Source organism: Lygodium microphyllum, chromosome 16 (assembly GCF_053477565.2).
Source record: "Lygodium microphyllum isolate KBCC chromosome 16, Lygodium_microphyllum_v1.1.10, whole genome shotgun sequence".
In the NCBI taxonomy this organism is placed as follows: domain Eukaryota; kingdom Viridiplantae; phylum Streptophyta; class Polypodiopsida; order Schizaeales; family Lygodiaceae; genus Lygodium; species Lygodium microphyllum.
The window spans coordinates 76,652,449-76,663,194 of record NC_141150.1 but is presented as its reverse complement, the minus strand read 5'-3'; the positions used below and the strand labels follow the sequence as shown (position 1 = coordinate 76,663,194).

The 10,746-nt window shown below is 37.5% G+C and overlaps 1 protein-coding gene across 2 annotated transcripts; it reads right to left on the bottom strand.

Annotated features, from left to right (window-relative positions):
• Window positions 1–5,313: 5,313 nt before the first annotated feature.
• Window positions 5,314–10,304, bottom strand: LOC148022998 (uncharacterized). Of its 2 annotated transcripts, XM_087695965.1 has the most exons (5): window positions 9,836–10,304; window positions 9,100–9,739; window positions 8,807–8,934; window positions 7,850–8,124; window positions 5,317–7,651 (listed from the first exon to the last, which is right to left on the bottom strand). In XM_087695965.1, the coding sequence occupies exons 2-5, from the start codon at window positions 9,299–9,301 to the stop codon at window positions 6,217–6,219; spliced, it is 2,040 nt and encodes a 679-aa protein (XP_087552091.1). In that variant the 5' UTR covers window positions 9,302–9,739; window positions 9,836–10,304; the 3' UTR covers window positions 5,317–6,216. The 2 variants fall into 2 exon arrangements, with proteins under 2 accessions (XP_087552092.1, XP_087552091.1); XM_087695966.1 differs by lacking the exon at window positions 9,836–10,304 and having other exon boundaries at window positions 5,314–7,651; window positions 8,807–8,989; window positions 9,100–9,236.
• Between the last annotated feature and the right edge of the window lie 442 nt (window positions 10,305–10,746).

Sequence of the window (10,746 nt, the reverse complement as noted above, 5' to 3'; positions counted from 1 at the left end):
GGTCATGTTGGCTATGGTTGCCAAGTAGGTCAAGTGGAGATGGAGGGGAGAAATGGAACCATGAGCTAACAAGACTAGAGGTGGAGAGGGATCACAAGAGCAAAGAGAAGAGGTAATCCATGCTCAGCTGAGCTTTGATACCATGTGAAAAGCACAAATCTAGAGCATGGCTGACAAGAGCTATGGAGGATGGAAGATAAAGGCTAGATTCATGTTGACATAGAAACTATAAAGACAAATGTTACACAAGTGAATAACACAATCTTGTGTAATGGATTGACAATGACAATGACACTAACTAGAAGAGGAAAGTATCATGATATTGCATTACTCATCTTTAATGTGATAGTCAAGTACAATGCTTTATAATAGTTGGGTTGTTCCACTCTCCTCATTGTGCATATGGGATTTAGGACATCTCTTTGTGAAGCATATATCATTTGTCATTTCTCAACATTTCATACGTCGCTTGGAGTGCAAGTTTCTTCAAATAGAATTATGGATCAATAGAGCTTGATCACACAAAAGGATAATTTATTTTCCACTAATGTTGATAAGAAGTAGTTGGATAAGATTTAAATATTATTGATGTGAACATTCATATAGATCTTCTTTCAAGGGTTGAAATCATTGAGAATAAGATGTGAGAATTGCAAAATGAGGAATGTTCTATTGTGAGACTTGTAAAAATTCATGGCATTAATTGTCTTTTATCAAATATTTATTAAAAAAACAAGTAATGTATGAAATGCAAGAGGGTGTTAGTTTCTTATGTCCAGATGGCCTCCTCACGTTTTGTACGTCTTGTGCCTGCATTATTTTATTGAAATTAGAGGTAGACTGTGTGATTAGTGTTTGTTTGCTACTTAGTGATTATAGATAACATTATATGAGATATTTGGAGATCTATTCTAATTTGGTTGTTTTTTTTTTTAAATGTTTCAAATGGCTAGAACTAAGGCCACTACAAGGAAGCAAAAAGTTGATCCTAAAGGTCTTGCTTCAAAGATCCATCAGCCCTCCAGGCCTTCCAAACTTACAAGGAAATCAAAGTCAAGAAGAAGGTTCTCACATCATGTTAGTTACCTAAAGGAGATTAAAGTGCAATGAAGGCTCTGAATAATGTAATTCCAAAAATGTATTTTCAAAGGCTTGTCAGAGAAATTTGTGACAAGCATACTCTTGCTAGTTTTAGATGGACTAGCATAGCTCTCAACTGTATTCAAGAGGCTACAGAAGATTTTTTTATTGAGCTTTTCCAAGATTCTTATATCTATGCTACTCATGCACATAGGCTTACACTTATGGATAATGACATGATAATTCTTAGGAAATTGAGATACATGTTTTCAAAGATCCTTGAGCCAGTCCCCCTTTCTGATATGAAGAATTTCAATATTTTAAATGTGCCTCCATATAGAAAGAAGAAAATTTATCAAGGTCTTAAGGTTGAAGATGTCACCCATGAAAAGGACAAAAGATAACATGAGAAAAAGGAAAAGGCCACAAAAGAGCAGGTAGATAAATTGAGGGAGTATAAAAGAAAGAAGAAAGAAGAAAAGGAAGTAGAACAACTCCTATCTTTTGAAGAGGAGTTATCTACCCTTCTTGAAAGGGCTGACCCTAAGGGCTTCAATGTTTGTTGCTTTTTACTTGATGATATTAACAAAATATATGATATGGTATTTTTGGAATCTAATTGTATTCAAATTCTCAAGAATAAAGTGAGAGAAGAAAATTACTCTATTCTTCTTGCTGGGATGAGGTATAGAATACCAAAATTTGCTTTTACTCATGATATATAATAAAAGATTGAGGTTTTTGATCCATCTATCTCATACTAGGAGCGAGCTTGATGCAAGTGCATTTGACCATTGGTTCAATTCAATTGACTTTGAAACTTGGAGCTTCTTCTAATTCCATACAATGAAAAGTAAGCAATTTGATATTTTGTTAGATTTCATGAGATCTTGTTTTGCTAGATTATTGAAATATTTTTGTTTTCAGTTCTCATTGGAGCCTAATTGGAATAGACTGTGTGGAGATGTTTTCTCATCAATTCTATAAAATGAAGACATGGAAATGCCAAGTTGTAAATTATATAATCTAGGATCTTCTTGATATTTTGATATTTTTGTTGTAGGTACTCTAAATATTTTGATATTTCTTTTGTAATAACTTTAAATTTTATTGTATTTTTGGTACAAAGCTATAAAAAGGTTAATTGAAGTGCCAGAGAAAAGACCTCCCATGCCTTCTGACTTACTTGCAATAATGCAATATAGACAAGTTGCGGTAAGGTCTTGATTAATATGGTTGGAACATACTAAGAAAATTTATTCTAAAAACTACCATAAACAAGTTTCATAATTTTACTTTATATTGTTGATTGCAATGTCCTCATAAGGATGATAGTTACTCTTGTGGCTAGAGAATAATTGTAAATGCCTGAAGATTGATTTATTTTATTTATCTCAATGATGATAAACTTATAAAGGTAATGAAACATACTAAACTTTAAGATAGAGGTTTATTGCAAAATAGCCCATTGATGATAATAATATAGTCCATTGTAAAAAATAACAATGAACTAAAAATCTTTTCTTACAAATGTATGACAATTTACAAGGGATTGCTATACAAGTGAGCATGTTTAGTATATAAGAGCAAAGCTCATGAAGTACATAATGGTCAATTGTATACAGTTGACAAGAATGGACAATAGTGGGGGCTTGGACATTGAAGAAGAGAAGGTGCATGTAACTACAACAAGTGAAGCTATGCCTTCAACACCCAAGGCAACCAAAGCATCAAAGATAAGCAAAAGGACTCCTAGAAAGGATGTCCCTTCTCCTAAGAAAAGTTCTCAAAAAAAGTAGATTTGCCTCATTGATTGTAAGCCCTTGTGTATAAGTTATGGAGATGGCTAACAAAATTTTGCCACAAAATTTGTACATGTATTTTATATTGATAATAAAGAGATATTTTCTTCAATATCCTCGCATTGTATATTATTATTTCTCCTCGTTGATATCTGTTCAAAAAAATATGTTACAAATGTTTATTAATCTAGAAGTGAAATCAGATATACACCTAAGTCGATATAATATGATATAAAAACTTACTGGTTTGTTATTAAGTTGGAATACAAATTAGTATGGTAGTTCAATATCTTCATTCAGTAAATCCATCCTCACTTGATGTAGCATACATGATGATCTAACCTTTAGGACTGCAATAATGTCCTCATTGTACCAAACATCAAGATCCACTATAGGATCTTTGCTAAATTTATCAAGATTTTAGTCTAAAGCAACAAGACTACCACCAACATAATGCCATCTACTATAATAAAAGCTAAGGATGAAATTATTGAGTAGCAATCATATATTTACAAGCTATAGAGTCTTGATCTATCTTACATATAATTTTTCATTTTGTCCTAGTATCCCATCCCTCATCAAAAAATTGTATAACATGATCATATGTTAGTCTCTTCATCACTAAAAGCATGGCCTTTGATCTTCTTATCTCAGTATTAGAAAAGAAGTTGACAAATATATTAATAGGCATAAACAAAGTAGCTTTGCTTAGCCTACTTGAGATACTAGGTTTTAATGCTCTCTATATCTCAGAAAATATTTTACATCTATAGCCCTCACTGGTGGTTGGACTTGGCAAAGGTCACTCAGCTTGAAAAATCAAGCAAAGAAGGGGGGATATTCATCCCCATTGGCTATGCTACATGGGGACAATATAAGAATGGTCATAGAAAAATATTCCATTCTCTACAAGCTCTGTCTTCTTTCTATCTTTGTACATCTCTTCTCCAATCAAGCCATACATCACATCAATCACATAAATAATAGACTCGACCGATTGCCATTCCTCAATATTAAAGGGATAGGCATCTACAAGACAAATGAATAAATGTTATAATGGAAAACCTTAAACCAAGTTCAAGAACAGAAAAACTTTAAGAATCAAATCCTTACAATTTGGTTTATACATTGGAAGATTTGAACTTCCAAGTTCCAAATATAACTCTCTATTCATAAACACATGTTGCACCAGAACCTCTTTTATGTTATTCTTATTTACTCCAAGCTTGAAATCTCAAATTCTACCCTTCCAAGCAGAGATGAGCAAGCTCTCATATATTTGCCTTTTCCCATGTTTGCATATTGCATGGTGATCCAACTGCCTTTGCTAATGATTGTAGGAATCCATCTTCCATCTTTTTGGAATGAGTTAAACACTTATATAGATGTGATTTGGGAGCTTGGATGCCTTGTTGAAGGTCGAACCAGAAACACATGTTGCACCATAACCTTTTTTATGTTATTTTTATTTACTCCAAGCTTGAAATCTCAAATTCTACTCTTCCAAGCAGAGATGAACAAGCTCTCATATATTTGTCTTTTCCCATGTTTGCCTATTGCATGGTGATCCAACTACCTTTGCTAATGATTGTAGGAATCCATCTTCCATGTTTTTGGAATGAGATACGGATGTGATTTGGGAGCTTGGATGCCTTGTTGAAGGTCGAATTTTTGTATCCATATCATAGAGAGAGAGAGAGAGAGAGAGGACTAAGCTACCACAATAAAGGAGGGAAAAACACGAGAGGAATAAAAGGAGGGAAAAAAATTAAGTTCCAAGCTCTTTATTAATTTGAATTTAGATTAAACATGTCATTATCATTTATCCAAACATATCATTAAATAAAAGTGATAGGGACTGTATATCATTAATGCAAAGAATGTCATAATCACGAATATAAGAGGCTAAAAATAGATATTGATAATCCAAAGTCATAATATTATTATATATATATCTTTTTGTAAAATAATTTTTTGTATTTTTTAAAATAGAACTTCCGTTACGGAGGCTGTGCTCCTATTGGTCTAGAGCACACTCTCTCTATCTCCTAAAAGGCATTTTCGAGACCTCAAAACTCTCCTAATGATAGAATGTGCTTATTAAATATGATATTCGATTGAGTGAGGTCTCTTTTAGCTTATATGCTAATGTGCACCACAAACATTAGCTTTGTAATAAATGATATTGTCATAGCTATGATGTCCTTCATCATCAAATTTGGAGGCTACCTTCAATATGGTATCCACACACATTTTTTTAGGCAAGTCGAGATAAGTTGATAGCTTATGTAGAGAAATTGGAATATTGAAGCATGTCAAGTTGCAACAAATTATGCAAAAACAACATGTCATAATAGTTGTTGCAATTATAGAACAATATGATAAAGCCAAAGAATTCACATTCCATCAAACAACATTGCAATATTTTGGATCCACTCTTATGATAAACTCATCATAGAGTACATTAGTCTAGGGGGCCATGCTGTAGTACAAGTAGTTATTGTATTGGTCCCTTAATTACCCTTGTATGTAGAGGCTCTATCACATGTAAACAGTTACAGATAAGGCCATTTGCAATTCATGTTGCTCAGGGTTGCACAGTTATGCACATAAGTCTAAGCCTTTTTTGCCTATTGCTTCTTTTACAAGGAGAATACAAGGGTAATGTCACACCAAGAGACTAGTGACTTTCTCAAAGCATTGCAAGTATACTCGGCCAAGCATGGCCCATTCTTCAATTGTAATTCTTAGGTGTAGTTTTACTTACTGGACTTCGAGATCCATGGCATGGCATTATCCTAAGTGCCTAATATAGATTATAAATAGGCAAAGGTTAGCAAAGGGCATACCATTATTGTTAAAGGGGAAAGGACCTAAAACACAGGAAAAGAGTGCTCATGAAAACCCAAGGTTTGATTTTCCTTGTAGGTTTCAGTTATAGAAGGGTAAATACATGTGATTTCATTCAGAAATCATATCAAACTCTGGATGTGAATGTTCTTGTCTCCTGCCACCAAAAATCTTTGGGAAAGATATCACATTTCTTATTATGATTTAACAAGCACTCCTATGAGAGACAACATGACCACAAAACATTGTCGTCAAGTCATAATTGAGATCTTTCAGATCCCGCCCATCACAGCTTTGATTTGTCAGAAATTGACCACTGGAAGAAGGCAGAAATTGGAAATTAACACAGACTTGAAGATGATGATCAGTAAATGGTGGATGGATCTGTCTGATGCCATGTTACAATGATCTGTCTGATGCCATGTTACAATTGGTAGAGAGCAGAGAGAGTGTAATGATTTCGTGCAGATACAGAGATTGATTATCAAGAGGGGGCGTGCTTAATGTCAAATTTGTGGTCACAGGATGGGCATGTGATCTGCAAGAGTCCCACCTGATCCTGCTGATGAGAGCTGGGATTAGACAAGTTAATGGGAACGGTCAGAGCACTAATGCTCGAGGGTGGTGACGATGATGATGAAGAGGAAGGGCATCTGATAGCTACCTGGTGATTAGTCACCCGATACCTGTTTAATCTGGTTCTTGCGAGGATTACTTCCTCCTCTGCTAGAACCTGCTTACGCTTCGCTTCTTCCACAGCTTTCTCTGCCTGCAGAAGCTTCTGAATCAGAGCAGCTTGCTCATCTTCCTGATTACTTAGCTGCACTGCAGGCTTTTCTTCCTGATTACTCAGCTGCACTGCAGGCTTTTCTTGATCATAATGATCGTCTGCTGCATCAGAACTTAACTGTTCCTTGTGCTTGTCCTCATTGACATCATGATTATGCTCAGACGAGATTGTCCTTACAGCCGAAGATACAATTTCTCCATCATTCCTTCCACACTGCAACTCTCCGGTGGGTAGCTTTGGATCAGTAGGCGCATTGTCTTCAGAATGACGCACTGCAGGTTTTTCTTCATAATGGTCATCTGCATCAGAAAGTAATTGTCGCTTGTGCTTGTCATCATTGACATCACTAGTCTCACCAGTGGCATCAGGATTATGCTCAGGTGAGACTGACCCAATGCCTATCCTTCCGGACAAACTTAGAATTTCGGTATCGTTCCTTCGACATCGTACTTCTCCAGTTGGTAGCTTCACATTAGTAGCCAACTTGTCTTGTTTCTGAGGTCCATCAATAGATTTATCAGATTGCAGCTGCTCACTCCTAGGACTAGAAGGCTGAAGGTAGTGACTGGAGAATATAATTCCTCCCATCAAACTATGGGAGCTGCTGCACTCCGGTGACAAATCTTCCTCCAATTTTATGGCTTTTGGTGCTGCATTGGTGCTCAAAAGGGAACGACGACAGTTCAAGCCAGCCAAGAGCTGTAGCTGCTGGGCCTGGCTATTATTATTAGTGGTTGTACCTGGGGATGATAGATGTTTAATGGTGCTCATTTGGTGCTCAACACTATCAACAACCCTATCATGATCACCATTACCCTTACGATTATTATAAGAAGCTGTACTTAAAGCTGTGGAAACTGGAAGAAGCTGAAGCTCCTCTCTTTGTGGAGATACCATCTTCCCTGAAGGATCAATGCTTGCTATAGGTAAAACTGATGGCCTTATCATCACAATTCTGTGTCCAAGATTGTTATGATTATTTTCAACACGTTTTGGGAGTGGTTTGGTAGATGACAGGAGTGACGTAGTAGCAGTACAATCTGTGGTATCTGACATTTGTTGATCAATAGCCATCTTAGCTTTTCCACTAATGCTACAAGTGACCTGATGCTCAATAAAGGTCTCCACTCTGAAGGAGAAAATCATGGTTTAATTAGCGGTTTAAGCAGCCACGATTAACATACTAACCAGAAAGTAAGACATCGAAAAAATACATTTGATTGGCATTTTGAGCAGCCATGATCAAAATAATAATCACAAGGTAAGATCAGCAAGCAGGAATTCACAGTAAAGATTAGAATATTAGGTTAAACTGATGACTGCCTACCTTGAGAAGACTCGTCCACAATCACAGGAGTGTCCCCTGGTTCCACAAATTCGAATGTGAGCTTTATAATCAGATTGGACTGCATATGCCTTGAAACACTTCTGGCACTTCCATTGCTTAAGGGAACTATGCTTTCTTCTATAGTGTTTCTTGATGCCCACGAGGTCACCCAGGGCATGGGAGGGGATGTGATGCAAGCATAAGGGCTCAGGGCACACATACACACGCTTGCGCACCTCATCTGTGTTTGCGCGCTTTAGAGGCTTCCATGGGACCTGGCAGTGTTACCAGAGGACATTGTCAGAAAGCATCAGAAAAACCTTCAGCTTCAGAATTACATTTGATGTAATGTTGTATGGCTTTGCTGTCCTCAGAAAGCATTAGATTAGAGAGACCTTCAGCTACAGAATTCTGATAAAATTTTGTTCAGCTTTGATCTTCGTGCTCGACTAGAAATGTTTTAGAACTGTCCCAAATGTCATTGATGGCCTAACAGTTAGTACTTGGGCTCATAATGATGAAGTTTTGGGTTCAAGTCTCACTGGATACATCATCACTTGGTTGTTGGGCCCTCATGTTCATATGATGTGTTCATGTAAGTCCAGGCTCTTGCCCACTCAAACACTCACTCGGTCCTCCATGATAGGAACACCGAGGAAGAGGGTCGCAATGTAATCAAGCTCCATTGTTCATTGGGCTTGTGAGCTACTTTGCAAATAGACAAAATGCCAGTGTGGCTCTTGCCCACTCTCTCAGCTAATATCTGGAGGGGAGCACCTCTCCCCTCCTCCCCCTCCCCCTCCCCGCCCTTTCTGTTTGTAGGCATTTGAATCTCAGGAAAGGAAAAAGTCTTGAAATTTGAATGTTTTGAGCTTTCATCTAAAAATTAGAAAAGGTTATTTTCCTTAATCTAAATACTCAGATGACACTGATGCTTGGATTTCCATGAACACTGACCTTATGGCTCCGCAGGTGCATCTGCAAGTTCTGCTCTCGCTGAAATCCCTGCCCACAGATCTCACAGAAACACTTGTCCGCTTCCATTAACGCCTTTGGTGTCAATGCAATCACCTGTGCATTCGGATCTGCAGGTACATACATGAATAAATGGCATATGCTCAATCAAGGCATTCCATAAACCTGTAAGTTTTGGACATGAATTAATAACATACGCTACAGCAAGGCATTCCATAAAAGCATAAGCATATTGCCACAATCTCATTGCTCCCATCATAAAAGCTGTAATTTACCAGGGGTGCCAGCTGGCTTGCGTTTCCGCTTATTAGCCAGTGTTGATGACGACGACAATGGCTGCACTGGAACATTGTTAATGTGGACAGAGGATTGTTGATGATTATCATCATCACCAGATGGATTAAGGTGACCATGGTCTGTACTATGACCATCATTCGTATGTGAGCCTGTTATGTGTATATTAACTGGCTCGGCCATTTGGGCGACAACAGTAGCAGCCAGAGAGAGAATGAATCCTGCATAGGAATGTCTGGCTTAATGACTATCCACAGCTTGACTTCATCTCAAATTATCCACTTCCAAGCTTCATCTTGAATCAGAAAGATCAGTATTCGTGCAAATTGTATCGGTACAACTTGTATCCGTATGTGTATTTGGACGAAATAGGAGACTATTGTAGCTGCATTAGTTATGGTAGCCAGCTATAACCAAGTGCTACTTCATTGAGCCTCAAAGAGAGAACAAGGTAGCCATTGAAGCAGCAACAGAGCTAGAACTTGTATCCCACACGTGTTTGTGAAGCAAAATTGGACAGTCTTGTGGTTGCATTAAATATGGAAGCCTAGCACAAAGTGCCCGTGCAGAGGAGCCTCAATAAGGGAACATGCAGCCATGGAAGCAGCGAGAGATCAGAGCCTGCATGATCGAAAACATGTGATAAGACCCTACTACAACAGTGAAGGGAGGATCAATACCAGCACAAAAGCCAGATGCAAAAAGAAGATATCTTACCCGGGAATAAAAGATTGTGTCGAAGGGAGAAAGGGGGCGATGGCAATCCTTACTTTCCTTTTGTTCTTATATGGGAGTATTCAGCCTGGGACCTCCTTCCTCATTTCCCTGTTGAGACTAAAAAAAAGAGGAAAGGAAGACAAAGCACAGCACAGACATAAGTGGGGTTCAAAGGAGAGGGCTAATTATTTCACAAAAGGAGGGCCATGGAGGGAGGCCTCAGGCCACCCTGCTCTGTGCAAGTATAAGATTATCATCAGAGGAGAATGGTAAGCAGGTTTTGGGTTTGCATGTCTTTGATTATGCATATTTCAGACTCCAGAGGGAGCTGTGGATTGGGTGCTTGCATTGACCATTTTCTCAGAAGGAATAGTAAGAAGAAGAAGAGGTAAAGATGGTAATTGGGTTGCAGTAAAGCCAGCCAAACACAGAGAGAGAGAGAGAGAGAGAGAGAGAGAGAGAGAGTTGTAGCTTCTTGTCCCATGTCATGTGAGTTGTAGCTTGCCCAATGTCATGTGACTAGAGCTATCATGTGATGTTCCATCAAGAGTGACACAAACCACTGTTCACTGCCCACAGCTCAAGCAATTGATTGTCTCCAAAAGGGGGGTTAGAGATACAAACAAATTACAACTCTTCCATACATTAAGTGAATTTAATGAGAACACAAGTCAAAGAATAGGACAAGGTAGTGCCCCCAAAGAAAACACTATTCACTAAAAATATTTTTCATAGCAATATCAAAAACCTTTAACTCAAAATTTTGGAGAGATCTTTAAATCAAAATATATGTATTTGCCATTTTTATAACTAAAGGTTTTGTGAATTTGAAAGTTTTAGGCCTTCTTCTTTAAATTTTGAAGGTATTTTTGAAAATTTTGCAATTTACTCGGGGAAGTTACTATATATAT